The sequence below is a fragment of the Macrobrachium rosenbergii genome, chromosome 3 (assembly GCF_040412425.1).
Source record: "Macrobrachium rosenbergii isolate ZJJX-2024 chromosome 3, ASM4041242v1, whole genome shotgun sequence".
Taxonomy (NCBI): domain Eukaryota; kingdom Metazoa; phylum Arthropoda; class Malacostraca; order Decapoda; family Palaemonidae; genus Macrobrachium; species Macrobrachium rosenbergii.
In genome coordinates, this window is record NC_089743.1 from 79,573,667 (window position 1) to 79,589,970 (window position 16,304).

The 16,304-nt window shown below is 33.8% G+C and overlaps 1 protein-coding gene across 1 annotated transcript in view; it reads left to right on the forward strand.

Moving 5' to 3' along the window:
* LOC136851610 (atrial natriuretic peptide receptor 1-like) overlaps positions 1–16,304 on the forward strand; it is a 524,376-nt gene that overhangs the window by 201,545 nt on the left and 306,527 nt on the right. Inside the window, exons 11-12 of the mRNA XM_067125948.1 lie at positions 9,704–9,781; positions 11,956–12,135. Of these exons, the coding sequence (XP_066982049.1) occupies positions 9,704–9,781; positions 11,956–12,135 (258 nt within the window). The remainder of the gene's footprint in view (positions 1–9,703; positions 9,782–11,955; positions 12,136–16,304) is intronic.

The window sequence follows — 16,304 nt, forward strand, 5'->3', positions numbered from 1 at the left end:
CTGGGCAATTACGGGAGTACCGTAGTTTTGGAAATAAAAACTCAGTCCAATTAGTAGATCTTCTTTTGAAGGTTGCAGTTTTATATTACTGGAATATTAGATTCACAAGGAAACCTTACATCACTGATGTTCATTAGGAAGCTATTATCATGACCAACCTTCTAGTTTCTTAATGATATGGGTAATAGTAATGCCGCTAAGATAACATGTTAGTTTGTTCCTTAGTACCAAAACACATTTAAGTTGTTCTGCAGAAAACATTGAATGCGTTTTAGTACTGAGTAGCTAGAAAAAAAAAATTATGGAAAATTGGAAAATTATCTAAATAAATTTCTTAATTTTAGAGATGACCCGTTAAACTAACTCAAGTACTGACAAGAGAAAAAAAGATCCATGCACTATATATATATATATATATATATATATATATATATATATATATGTATATATATATATATATATATGTATATATATATATTTTATGTATATATATATATATGTATATATTTATATATATATATAATATACATGTATATATATATATACATATATATATATATATATATATAGTATATAATATATATATATATATATATATATATATATATAACCTATTTATACATAGTGATTCATGCGGCGTAAAATATGTTTTTACCATGACTGTAAATAGAATTTAAAGAAATAGCTGATAAAACCAGAAGTTCTTCCAGGTTACACCGAAAAAATTGAAAGTCCAGAAAAATTTTTACAGTTTCGTGGGAACATTTGCATTACACTTTTCGTGCGGTGTAGTACAGGTGTTTGCTTCTTTAATATGTTACTCATCACGTTAAGCACGCAGTCATGCTCATGGAAAACGGAAAAAAAAAAAGCAATGGCAAATTCAACATTTTGCTGCAAGTGCAAATCAGCTTGACAAAGAAAATGAGTCGGAGGCATCCCGGCGGCTTTGCTGATTTGGAGAATCTCTCTCTCTCTCTCTCTCTCTCTCTCTCTCTCGGGGTAGAAATGCATCGCGAGACGAGGTTGGCCTTATTGATTTCTTTAGTCTTCAAATTCCTGAAAATAAAGGAGACATATTTCGTCTAAGGGAGATGCATAGTTTAAAAGATAATATTTTTAAAAGAAACTTTTCGTAAAAGAAAAGTCCAGAGTTAGTGAAGATTGGCTAGGGAAACTTATCAGTGTCACATATATGACCCTTATACAAGTTGTGTAGCTTAAACACGCAGATATAATAATTTTTAAAAATCAACGGAAAATAGTGATTGCTACCAAGTACAAGGTGAAAAAACTTTCATTAGATTCTAGTTGAGCTTTTTTAATCGTCAGTTTTGCGCGAAAATTGATAAGTAATGTTGGCGAGCATCATCGAGGGGCACATTTTTAATAGCTAGCAACAAGTTAAGAATCCCTGCGGTAGAGTGACATCACTGGCGAAATGGTTCTGGGAAAACCTCTACCTCCATCGCTGTAGGGGGTGGTAGGACCATCAGTGCACTCCTTAAGGTTCTGTGTAGCGTCCCTTCTGCCCCTAGCTGCAACTCCTTTAATTCCTTTTACTATACCTCCGTTCATATTGTATTTATTCCATCATACGTTCCACCCTCTCCTAACAATTGTTTCAACGTTATTCTCAGCTCTGAATGATCTCGTAGGTCCCAGGAATTGGCCGTTGGCCTAAATTTCATATTCCAATTCCATTTTCTTCGTAATGCCCATCGGATTATTTATCATGGTGCAATATCCTAATATCCACAGATGTTTGGCATAGTCTCGTTATCTTTGCTTGCCATTTGTAGTTTCCTTTAGCATTAAGCCAAACAGATAATATCAGTTTTCACAGTTTTGCTCGGCCTTTCCTTCAGCACCGTTTCCTGTATTTTCAAAGCTTGCTATTTTCATTTGAATATAATAATTGTTAGGCTTTTTTCTTACTCTGTTAGTCCTACCTCTTCCTTGCTCAGGTTTTAAAATATTCAGGTAAGCTCAGAGACCACCGGCTTTCCTCTTGCTTTCATAGTCTCTTGTTATTCCAGATGGTCCAGTGGCTCTCCCAATTTTCTTCATCACTAGGGTCTTTTTTTTTTTTTTTTTTAGATGTTGTATTCTTTATTGGGTCCTTTGTTGTGCCAACATTTTCTGTTATATTAATTTTCTTCACTCAGAAGTTTTTCAGAAATTTACCCCGGTCGTTAAAGTATTTTTAAATTTAATTTCTCCTTTTTTATCTTTTATCCGTTTTGTCCCATTCACCTGTTTTGTGTCGTTTCTCAGACTCTGCATCTTATCCTTCCTCTGTTTTAGTAGGTCTGTCTCTCATGGGTTGAGTCAATGTACTACGTAGTGAAAAAAAGAGGCAAGGAAAATAATTATAGGTATTAGCATACGTTATTTTGTTAACATATGTTGGTTCCTTCAACAAATTATGAAAAAATATTAATTCATTCTTTCAAATAATATTCATCTCCACCTTCCACTGATATGATGAATTATTATCCTTACGTATTTCTAAAAGAATGAGAGACCTTCCACTGACCAGTTTTTGTAATACAACCTGTTGTGATTACAACAACCAATACATACCAATGTAAAAGGACACAAGTAGGTTTAGAGAGTTGACTGTCATCATTACTTGCACAGTTAATTCCTTGCTGTTACGTATGAAAATAACTTGTTTATGAGATTAGTCTTTTCAAAGTGCTGCGAAATGCTTGTTCACATTTGTCGGACCTCCTCCTTGTCATTATGTTTTCCCAGCAGCTTATTCAAAGTAAATTTAAAATATCTAATTTTCAATTTCACTAGATGTGCATTAACCCTCTCATATCTAGCTCTCAGATATCCTCTTCCCCGCTTCTACTTTTCTATTTCTACAATAAGCCTCCTTCAAGAAGTTTGAAGATTTTGATCCACTTGCTTGATTAAATGGCGTCCCAATTGTCTTGCCATGTTCTTACAATGTTTCTGTCATTCTTTTAAGAAAAATGTTTTACTGGTACAGTAATTTTACAACCTGTGTTTTGTCTTCCATCGGGTACCCGTTCCATAAAATTCCCTCGTGGTCTCATATCCATCCCAACGCCTCTTTGCTCACAGCACTTACCTTTTTAACCTCCCTCGTCTTCTCCCCCTATGCATATTTATCCTCTTCCCTGAGTGTCCAATACTTGTGATTGATGGTTGGTCCATTTAATTCCCAAAGATGATGCGTTATGTATGTATTGGTGACACGTGATTGACAGTTAAGGGTTGCATAAATGGATGAAGTATGTCCCGTTATATGATAAGTATACAAAACAAATTATAGTTTAGTATAATGTACTATATGTATTTAAAATATTCTAAATGTAGTTGATGTAAATACTGTAGTAATTATTGATGACTCATATAAATATACAGATTGCATGAGGATTAAATGCATGGAGGACGCAGGTTGTAAAACATATTTTAATAATTAATCAAATATCGGATGCAGACGTGTCAAGGCTTATATATACGAATAACATAAAACTTACTGAAAGAAACCCCAAAACTTACTGAAAGAAAACCCATTCCAAGAAAAAAGGACAATAACCCTTCAAACGTCCTCTTGAAACTTCTTAGTACAAGAGAGTAACTTTGAATCGTTGGGAATTTTCTAATTCAGTAGCAAAGTTTAATATTTTAAAGAGTGTATGTATACCTACCCATCTACTGTATTATGATTGTTTCGGCACTGTATATAGAAGGGGAGAAGAACTGAGAGAATGAGAAATGCGGCGATACCTTAGATGTGGTGAAAAGTTTTGTGGAGGTGAAAGGATATGTCAGTGTGTTTTGAGATGGTTTGGGCATGCAAAACGAATAGAAGACTACAAGTTGGTGAGAGTATAGTTCGGAAACGTTGAGAGGGAGGATGAGAGGAAGGCTTAGAAAGGAAATGGATCTAAGTGTTGAAGAAGCACGAGAGAGCATGGGAGATGGAGGCGATGGTCATGGTGTGCATGAAATTAAACGTGCTGAAGATGAGTCATTCTGGAAGGAGCTTAAAGTTGATAATATTGTGGAAGTTTTCTGCATAGCTGTTTCATCACACATTCAGCAAGCAAATTATGTAAGTTGAGAGTACTTTTTGCATATGTAATATATATATATATATATATATATATATATATATATATATATATATATATATATATATATATATATATATATATATATATATATATACATATATATATATATATATATATATGTATATACATATATGAAATGTGAGAGAAAACTCCCATTACATATCTTATAAAGATACGTAAGAAAGGACAAACTCTACCGACCCCACCCTCATTTGAATCCGAATAGCAATCCCATCCACTTATCTGCTCCTGATGCTGCGAGAGCAATTCCTTGTTATTTGTATGCCCCGTACGTCCAAAAAAAGAATGATACAAATTCGTCATTGGTGGATTTTCCATGTTCACCATTCTTCAGTGTTCCATCAGAATTGGCGTAGCCTAGTGTTGTCAGTCATGATGCCCATGTCATCTACCCAGCCTCATTCTTTAGGCGTTGTAATTTCGTAACTGACATTGCCATCATCTTCATTAATGCGGCTCACTATCTTAGGTGATTTTGTTTTCATGCAAAGGTCTAATTATATATATATATATATATATATATATATATATATATATATATATATATATATATATATATATATATATATATATATATATATATATATATATATATATATATATATATAATATATATATATATATATATATATATATATATATATATATATATATATATATATATATATATATATATATACATATACTGTATGTATATTTCATCTTCCATGGAGGATTGAACTAATGTACAAGACGTAATAATGACGATGACGCACTTACAAGGCTTACTACTAAGAGGGGAAACAGTGAGTTCAGTTTTAGTCAGATTCATCTGTATTCTTTAAAGCCATGTTTGGGCGATCGTAACTAAACTTGCCTCTCTTTTTGGCGCATGGCCTATCAGTACTGCCTTGTTGGAACCTCTTGTGCGCTGGCTCGAATCCCGCCAAGGAAAATGAAACACTCAAACTTAATCTCAACTTAGCTTTTGCGAGCACTCAGAATGATTCTGCAATACTTTCCAAAATTTTTCAGATAACAACTTTCTCGTAAACGCATGGAGCCACCTCACACAATAATTATTATGGCGATTTGAGCAATATCCCTCTTGTTCTTTTTTTAAGGTGAATTCTTCGTTTTACTATGATATTATTGTAATATCTTTCTAAATTAAGAGTATAATATTATTCTGCCAGTGTTATCTGTATTTGTAATAATTACAATGGTCTTGTAAGTGATGTTTGTAAAACATGGGTATATCAAGGTACGCCATTAGCCTTTGTATCAATTAGTTGTGATTCACATTTTATTCATAATATTACGAATACAACTTTTCATGAGGGGTTCTTTTGTGAATTATTTATTCTTACATATTTTTTTAACTAATTTAACCTTATTCTGAATATTTAGGTTAAACAAACATTAGATGGCAAAATTATATTTTATGTAATATAAAAGATAAAATTGCATGCGTTAGGCCTAAGGTGTAACAACTTGTTAAACATCAGAATTCTCTCTCTCTCTCTCTCTCTCTCTCTCTCTCTCTCTCTCTCTCTCTCTCTATATTATTTTTATTTATGAATAATGCGTGGATGGTTTGTATATTATATTTTGTTTATGAATAATTATAAGTTATTATTTTTCTCTTGATTGCGTGGCAGCAGTTAGGCCTAGTGAAACTGGGTCGCGGTTTCTATGCAAGGTACTCGTATTTCCTCTCTCTTCCGTCGTACCCTTATATACAGTTGATGCTGAGCTGCCGAGCAAGGTCACTTAAGAAAACATCAGCCATATATATACATGTTAGTAATCTATGACTAAGGATGAGGTGCTGTGCGTTAGGCTGTTTTCCATTTTATGTACACGAGCGGGTTGACTTTTCCCTCCCTTATGTGACGTCATATGAGACTAGATTATTGAGAGATTTTCGTTTTTGTGTGTGTGTGTGAGCGTGTTTTCAAAGTCATCATGGGAAGCGACTAGATTATTGATAGATTTGAGCGTGTTTTGTGTGTATGTGAGTAACGTGATTAGATTTTTTGTGCGTGTTTTCAGTTTTCAAAGTCATCATGGAAAGTCGGCTAGATTATTGATAGATTTCTTTTGTGTGAGTGTTTTTGTGTGTGAGCTAGATTATTGTTTTCTAAGAAGTCATCATGGAAAGTGACTAGATTATTGATAGATTTCCCTTTTTTCGTGAGTGTGTTTTCGAAGTTTGTGTGATTATTGTGATTTTTCTAAGAAGTCATCATGGGAAGTAACTAGATTATTGATAGATTTCCTTTTTGTGTGAGTGTGTTTTGAAGTCATCATGGGAAGTGACTAGATTATTGATAGATTTCTTTTTCTGTGTGTGGGAAGTGACTAGTGTGTTTTTGAAGTCATCATGGGAAGTGACTAGATTATTGATAGATTTCCTTTTTGTGTTGAGTTTTTGTGTGAGTGTGATTTCCTTTTTTTTGTTTTGAAGTCATCATGGGAAGTGACTAGATTATTGATAGATTTCCTTTTTGTGTGTGAGTGTGTTTTGAGTGTGAAGTCATCATGGGAAGTGACTAGATTATTGATAGATTTCCTTTTTGTGTGAGTGTGTTTTGTGTGTTTTTATTGATAGAGTCTTTCATGGAGTCAGTGACTAGATTATTGATAGATTTCCTTTTGTGTGTTTTTGTGTGTGATTATTGATAGTCCTTTTTTTGAGAAGTCATCATGGGAAGTGACTAGATTATTGATAGATTTCCTTTTTTTTTGTGTTTTCGAAGTGTGATTATTGTTTTCTTTTTTGTGCGTGAAGTCATCATCATGGGAAGTGACTAGATTATTGATAGATTTCCTTTTTGTGTGAGTGTGTTTTCGAAGTCATCATGGGAAGTGACTAGATTATTGATAGATTTCCTTTTTGTGTGAGAGTGTGTTTTTGGAAGTGACTAGAATTGATAGATTTCTTTTTGTGTGTGAGTGTGTTTCAGAAGGGAAGTGACTAGATTATTGATAGATTTCCTTTTTTGTGTGTGTGTGTTTTCAGAAGTCATCATGGGAAGTGACTAGATTATTGATAGATTTCCTTTTTTGTGTGAGTGTGTTTTGACTAGATTATTGATAGATTTCCTTTTTTGTGTGTGAGTCATCAGTCATCATGGGAAGTGACTAGATTATTGATAGATTTCTTTTTTTTTGTGTGAAGTGTGTTTAGATTATTGATAGAGTGTGTTCGAAGTCATCATGGGAAGTGACTAGATTATTGATAGATTTCCTTTTTTGTGCGTGTGTGTGTTTTCGAAGTCATCATGGGAAGTGACTAGATTATTGATAGATTTCCTTTTTGTGTGAGTGTGTTTTCGAAGTCATCATGGGAAGTGACTAGATTATTGATAGATTTCCTTTTTTGTGTGTGAGTGTGTTTTCGAAGTCATCATGGGAAGTGACTAGATTATTGATAGATTTCCTTTTTGTGTGTTTTGTGATTATTGATAGAGTGTTTTCAGAAGTCATCATGGGAAGTGACTAGATTATTGATAGATTTCTTTTTCGTGTTTTGTGCGTGAGTGTGTTTTGATAGATTTTTGTCATCATGGAAAGCGGCTAGATTATTGATAGATTTCCTTTTTTTGTGTGTGAGCTTGTTTTCTAAGAAGTCATCATGGGAAGCAGGTAGGTTATTGATAGATTTCGTTTTTTTGTGTGAGCGTATTTTCGAAGTCATCATGGAAAGTATATTTCTCTCTTTCCTCGTGTAATCTCGACAATTATTCGATATCATGGGTACTATGCTTAAATTTTGGATTCATACTCTAGCTTCTTCCTTCACTCTTCTTCCCGGCTATCTAAAGTGAATTTTTCAGAGAGTTTTGTGCTTTTTCTTGAAATTAAGTTTTGCAACTAATTATTGATAGAGGTGAGCTTATACTCATTAATACTGTAGAAATCATTTCTCATTTCGGTAAAATTCATGATTCTACTAAGACTTATCAGAGCGATTTTTATTGGTCTTATTTTTCATATTGTACTGGATTTTTTTTATTCGTTATATGTAAATTCATGTTATGTATTGTAAGTGCGAATTTCCGGTTAACAATTTAGTAGCTGAGATGAAATTTTAGATGAAAGTGTATTTAGAACTGCATTGTTTTTTCAGATGTTCATAAGATTTTTCACACGGAAGTAAATTGCTGATGCTATGTATCTTTATCCTTATTTACATCACTTTAGGGGACTTCCAAAAGGAAAAGTATTATAAACTAACTTATTAGGCTTCAGTTTGAAAGTTTTGTTTATGGTTTTAGGCGTAGGAACTAAAACGAGTGTAAGTAGGCCTAAAGAAGTATATTCTTTAAACTTCCTAAGATTGGTTTTAGGCGTAGGAACTAAAACGAGTGTAAGTAGGCCTAAAGAAGTATATTCTTTAAACTTCCTAAGATTTTTTTATGAAAAGTTAATTTCTGCTCTTTCGCTTAGAGGTAGTAAAAAGTTACAACTAGGCTTGTTGGCTCACTTCAAATCTACCTTCTGCATTTATGATACGAAAGTCAATGTAATCTTGTAAGTCAGAGACTTCCAACTTGAATCAGTGTATTTCGTCCACTCGTTGCTTGCCTTCCATGCTCATTTCATAGTAAGCAATATATTTCATTAGATAAAAGTATTGGAAAATTTATCAATATTTATTTTTCATCCTCTATAATACCCATGAGATTGTAAGACAAAGGGCACCTGTGAGTTATAATTTACGTTTTACAGACAGCAGTTGATGTTTCTTCACCAAGCTTGATATAAAAAATTCGATTAGGTGTACATATTTAGAAAGTTCGAGGCTTTTCATCTGATTTGGCCATTGACCTCATTAGTCAATGCTCTGGGGCAATCATAAAACTTCTGAGTATTGTGGCCCATACAAAGTGTGCTTGTGCTACGATTCAGATTCAAAGCAGTAAATTGTCGTATCATAAAGTTTTTTGTTGGTCTTAAACACATGACGGAGTGTGGTTGTTTCATTCTCATTCCTGTTCTTTTTGTGAAAGTTAAAAAGGAGCGCGTCTATTCAGTATTCTTGAGCTAGGTTTTAGCCCTTCTTCAAGATTTTGTTTTTATTACTGAACTAGATAACTTCATTGACTGTTACTGAACTTAATAACTTCATTGACTGAAATTAACATTGCCTACATAAGAATGAAGCTTTCGGTGTATTTTAGGATTTATTAGATAGACAATTGATTTTTTCCTTTCATTGCCATAATTCTTATTGTATAAATAGTCATCACGATACTTTACTCCCCGTGGCAACGGCAAATTAACCATTATGACTGAAACTAAACAGTACGTTTAGGGTAAAATATTGTTACTTGCCTGACACTCTTAGATCAAGATATTCCACTTTTATTTCCTTTAGGGTATACTTTGAGACGTTATTTTTGCTTCATGAGTAAGCCCTACAGCTTAATTACATAGCATCTTGCCACCGGCTTCCAGTCTCGTTATTTACGGTGGTATTCATGGATTTTAAATATATTTTTTGAACATATTGTATGTCATGTATCTGTTTTAACCAGTTTCAACAACAAATTCTTAATTGTCGTGTCTCTCTACAGGGTGTCACCGTAGCTATCAAGAGAGTAAACAAAGACAGGGTGGAATTGTCGAGGCCTGTACTAATACAGTTAAAGCGGGTGAGTTTGTGTATTTGCTCGTTTATTTGTCTCTCTGTGTGTCCTGTATACAAAGGCCGGTAGAACAGAGATGCCAGGCCGTGTGGTGAGAAGGCAGGAGGAAGTAATTGATCATCCTCTCGAAAGGTGAATAATTGTTTGAAAGTTTTCTGCTGTACTTTTATGTGAAATTATCCGCGGATTTTGGGAAGATGAAGATTTTTTCAAGCATTCTTGTAAGATCGTAAGTAGTTAAAGTAATGCAGGTGTGTTATATGGTGCTCTTTTGATGCATCAGTTTATTTGAAAATTTCTGTTTTGTAATGTGATGCTTATTCTAAGGTTAAGTTTTGTGGCTTCAAGGAAAATGCTCTTGAGTTTGTACTGTTTTGTATGTTTACTTTTACATTTATTTTGAGAGATGCCGATTTACGTTGCCTACATGGTTTTATAGATAACGATAAGTTTTTAAATTCTTAATTAGGTTTAGTTTCTAAGCCGTTCAGTCGCACGGTATCTTATGGGTTATCTGATTGGTGTGGTCTGATTTGGAGATATTCCATTTTTTGAGTCCTCGATGTACCGAAAGCTATCTTTTAGTAATTGACGTTATGATGGAGAGGTAACATTTATTGGATTCATTATTTTTGTTTTTATTCTCATTGTGTGAGTGTGTGTTTTTTTCAGATTTTAATGAAATTAGCTTAATTGGTACCTTGTGGTTAGCGGCTGTTTTTTCAACTTTGTCTTGGCCTCGGGGTCAAAGGTGAATTTAAAGACAAACTTTACCAGCCGTAGATTCTAGAAACTGTGGCAGTTAGAGGTCCTTAGTCTTCAGAATTCGATACTGTGAGTCGGATGTGTTGGTTATAGATAAATTTTATATGTTTTATCTGACTTATTTTTCAAGGTCAAAGGGTACAGTGCTAATGCAGTGTTATTTTTTTGGGGATTTTGATGAAACTTTTTTAGGAAGGTAACTTGAGGACAGGTATTCATTGTTTTATTCGATTTTTTTTAATCTTGACCTCATTATCAAGTTTACATGTTTATTTAAATTTTTTCAGTATAATTTCCTCTAGTTATGATGACAGTTGATAGGCATTGGTGATTGTTATCCCAAATCATTTTTATTCTGACCTATTTTACTAGGTTAAAGGTCAATTTAAAGGCCATAGTTTATCAGCATTTCGCCTTATATAATTAGATGTCTCTGGTCCTTGCCAGGACGTATAATAAGTAAGTTCTCTTGGTGAAGAGGCAGATTTGTAAGGAACGGTACACTTATGGAAAACAACAACGGGGATTTTCTATGTAGTGACAGACTATTCTAACATAATTGTGATAAGGTGAAAAAGGTGTGATTTTGACATATTCCTAACTATTTTAGTTTATAGCCGGTTGCTTATTTAAAGATTTGACAAAAAATTGTATGTTCTCAGTTAAAAAATATTGATATAAAGGTATATCTACCATAAACCGCAATCATAATTATGTTTTATGTTCTGCCAGAAGAGCAATGCGAATTTGAACTCAACCCTCATTTTAATGGTCATTATGTCTTATAATCATGGATATTCTTTAATAGCCATGACAGAGATATTTTCTTACATAGGTAAGTTGTGTCCCCTGACGTGCCGAGAGTTTTAAATGCGTAAAATTTGTTAATATTTGTGGTGCAAAGTACAAGGCAACGTGGAATAGTTAGCTAAAAGTACTCACTATAGATTCTTCGATAGAATTGTGAACTACCGATAATTCTTTGCTGTGCTTCCACCAAACAATGTAAACATTTTTCCTTTGACATGGTTTTCAAGGTAAAATTTGTGTCCAAATATTGCGCAGAATGGATATAAACAGGAAATTGGCATTTTTTCTTAAAAATACTGCTCTAAGGTTACATGTACTAAGTCGACCCAAAACCATGAAGGCTCTGAAGGAAAGGTGAAAAAGTTTCCCTGAGATTTTTCTTGTGGTCGAAGAATGGCGTGTATATAATACTGCATTCCAAGTGGCCTGTATGCCAAAATCTCCAGATTTTTAATTATTGTTCTTCCTAGTAACGATGCCAAGGTTATTATTATTATTATTATTATTATTATTATTATTATTATTATTATTATTATTATTAACAGCGTTTGTTTCAACCATTCAACGCATGTGCTTATATGTTTATTTTTTTATTCTTGCAACAGATGAAAGACCTGCAGTACGACCACTTGGTGCGATTCATTGGCGTGTGCCTGGAACCGAAGCCGTACTGCGCCGTCTTCACGGAGTACTGCCCCAAAGGATCTCTTCAGGACATTCTGGAAAACGACGACATGCAGCTCGATTCCATGTTCAAGATGTCGCTCATGCACGACATTGTCAAGGTAAGGACCTCCGGATTTGTTGTTTGGAAGGCGACTTTCATGGTGGCCGTTCTAATGTCCACTTGTTCAAAGAGATCGTAGGCGGAATTAATTGCTACTTTGCAATTTTGTCTGTTTAAATGCTAGACCTGGGTTCCCGACCATTTTAAGATGGAGAACACTTACTGGTTATCTGGGTAATTGTTAGAGTACCACCATATGTTTGGAGAGTGTAAAACGACCAAGAAGACTTAACGTGAAATTCCACAAAAATTGCGAATTTCTTGCACTGAAGATTCACGAAGAAAACTTTCACAACTCGGATATTTGTTAAGAAGTTATTAATATTAAAGAAGCGTGCACATTTCACACACGCACACAGACACACAAATATATACAGATATATATATATATATATATATATATATATATATATATATATATATATATATATATATATATATAAAGATAAAATCCACGAAGGAAACGGAAACACTGGAGTGCTGCGAAGCCTTTCGACGCTACGTCCTTTACTTAGCAGACTGAAGAAATATAAAAGTAAATTTACAAAGAAAGCCCATATAAATGCTAGGTGGGGATTATAAAGGAAACATATGTACTTGGAATCCAACACAACTGAAGAATTAGTATAACTGCCAAAATATGGTTAAATATTTAAGAGGTTTTACAAAGGATTAGGATCAACCATTCAGAAGCAGGGACAGGACAATTTTAAAAGATTATACATGGTCGTGACAGACCACCTAAAAAATTTTAGTACAACAAAATAATTCTCTTTTTTGTTAACAATAATAACTTTTAGCAAGATGAACATTTTTACAAATAAAAAATTATATTTAACATACGGATACATAGAAAATATATATCAAGTAACTAACTTGTAATTGTCAGTGATTTTATCTTTTAGGTCATTCTTGAACATTTTTTCAATACAGGGGTTCAAATAATACATGCCAGGGCTAAGATTAAAATTACAACTGGAAGTAAGCTGGATAATAGCGGACTCCAATAGATTTCTTGAAGAGAAATCTTTCAATCTGGCAATCACTGAACTTTCAGTCCAATTTATCCTGTGAGAGTTTTCACTTAAATGAATGAATATAGCATTGGATGCTTGTCCAGTTTTGACTGAATACTTATGTTGCTTAATACGTACATCTAAATCTTTGCTAGATTGGCCAATATAAAAAGAGGGCCAGTCCAAACATGGAATTTTATATATTATGTTGTTGTTTTCTTTAGGGCTATTTTTTATTAACATTCTTTTGAGTGTGTTATTATAAGAAAAAACGAGGTTTACATTAAAAGGTTTTAACAATGATTTTATGTTTTCAAAACCACTAAAATAAGGCAAGCTAAGAATGTTATTAGGGGTTTATTTCTTCATGTCACTTTCACTGTAAAACTTTTTGTGGGCTTTGTTTTAACAAATATCTAGTATATGTGAAAGATAACATAAATCTGTCCCTATTTTTCTTATGTATTCAATTTCTTGATCCAAATACTGGGGACTGACAATGCGCAAGGCTCGTAAAAACATGGAGGAAAAAATTGATATTTTGATGTTAAGATGATGGCCTGAATAAAAATAGACATAAGTTGTTGGTTGGCTTCCTATAAATACTGAATTTACATTGAAATGGTTCTCTTTGTATTAAAACATCTAAGAAAGGGAGGCAATTGTCCTTTTCTAATTCTAACGTAAACTTAATGGATGGTACCTGGTTATTCAAATTAGAGAGTAAATCATTTACATAAATACCAGCAGGCAAAACAGCTAAAATATCGTCAACATACCTATACCACTTTAAAGGAGTATAAATGATATTAGGTATATATCGTTTTTCAAAGAATTCCATGTACAAGTTTGAGAGGAGTGGGGATAAAGGGTTGCCCATTGCCATACCAAATATTTTTTGGTAAAATGTACCATTGAATATAATGCACAACCTAGTGAGAGAAATTATATGACTTACAGGTAGAGGTAATTCGTGATGGATTAATTCATTACTAACATACTCTAAAATAGAATCTATAGGGACTTTAGTAAAAAGAGAACAAACATCAAAACTAACGAATCTATCAGTGGGGCAAAAAGTGATTTTGTTTAATTTATCAACTAAATCTAGACAGTTATGTACGTGAGAATATGAGATAGTTCCAAGCAACGGAAGTAGGGTAAAAGGTGCCATTTGGCGTCCTGGCGTCCTGAACATTTGGCGTCCTCAAGAAAGGGTGTCATTTGGCGTCCTCAATTATTATTTATTTTATTTTTATATTTTTGCTGAAGAAAATAACATGCACATATAAAAAAAAATTATGTAGTAGGGTAAAAGGTGCCAAGGCTCCGAACTGATATGAGAGAGACCCACTGAGTGACTCATCAACAGCTGCATGACTGATAAGAGTTGAACCAATATAAACTATCTGTTATTAATCCCATTTTATCGATAAGAGTCTGATTAGGAGGAGGAGACACCTGCTGAACTGAAATGGCTGAACTGATATTATACATATAAATATATATACAATTCCTCTCTCTCTCTCTCTCCATATATATATATATATTATATATATATATATATATATATATATATATATATATATATATATATATATATATATATATACACATATGTATATATACATATAAACCTGTACATATTGTTTACATGCAAACACAGTATAAGTATGTACATATATTTTGTGTGTGTGTATGTATATATATATATATATATATATATATATATATATATATATAATATAATATTTATATCTAGATAGATATGTATTTATGTATGTATGTATGTATGTATGTATGTATGTATGTATGTATGTATGTATAAAACAGGTCAAACGTTACATGACTATCTTTCGCAAATATTTGGTGAAGTCGCCTGTTTATATTCAAATTCTGGGCACCTGTTATCAATTATTCAACTTACTAATGAAAAGCCGTCATTATTGAAATTCGTGATGAAATTAAAATATATTTCCATTAAATTTTCTCTCAGAAACAAGATAAACTAGAAAACTAATCGCTATATAAGCACACGCAAGCACACACAGACTCGTTGAGTGATTGAGGCATATCGTGTCGACCTTCCGGGAACTTTCACAAGACTGGCTCCAGCGTCTCCAGAGAATCCCCGGGCCTTGCTTACGGAGCCTCATCTTCTAGCGGAGCTTTATTTATTTATACATGTAATTATACATAATTATACATACATATGGTTAGAAAAAGAGATGAAGAATTATTCCAGATCATTGCCATCTGCTAGAAGTCCATGACATTCCCGGGAATCCCAACAATTCCCGAAGACTGGAGCAGCTCAGTGGAAACGAAAATGTCTCTGGAATCCAGATGTGTCACGTGTCCGATTACAAAACTTGGGATAAATCAGACACAGTTCATCCGTATGGAGCGGACTCTCCTTCTTTGTGAAGACAGATGATCAATTTCCAGAAAACGAGGAAGCCAGGTCAACGCAGGCGTAGGAGACACGAGAAGGAAGAGCTTCGAGCGGGAAGTCTCCTCTTGCCATTGGATACCTCGACGTGGGGAAGCAGTGATACCGATTTCACATATTCCTCAGTGGCAACCTCTGGCGTGGCCTAAAATCCCGTAAGTGCAATGCCTACCACATATGCAAAATTGATTTTCCCACCTTCTGAGGATTGTAGTGTGGCAGGAACTTACGCATCGAGGAACACCTTCAGCACTGGCGTGTTTCCTACAGTCAGCAGCGAAATAACTGGTTTCAGGACTCTGCATAGGAATCATCTGTTTTCACAAAAAAGCAGAGACGCCGTAGGCTCTTAGCTAGCTAACAGAGCGAAGAATGGGGAAGGGCCCATCCCTGGTAAAACTAAACCCCCATTTCAGTGATGCTATGTTGGCGAAGATGCCCCAGAGGTGAGATCAATTGTGATCGTCAAAGGACCCCAAAAAATGCATATTTGGTGAAGTCGCCTGTTTATATTCAAATTCTTGGCACCTGTTATCAATTATTCAACTTATTAATGAAACGCAGTCATTATTGAAATTCGTGATGAAATTAAAATATATTTCCATTAAATTTTACCTCAGAAAAAAGATAAACCAGAAAACGAATCACTATATAAGCACACGCACACACACACAGACACGCGAAAAGAAGTTGAGTGAT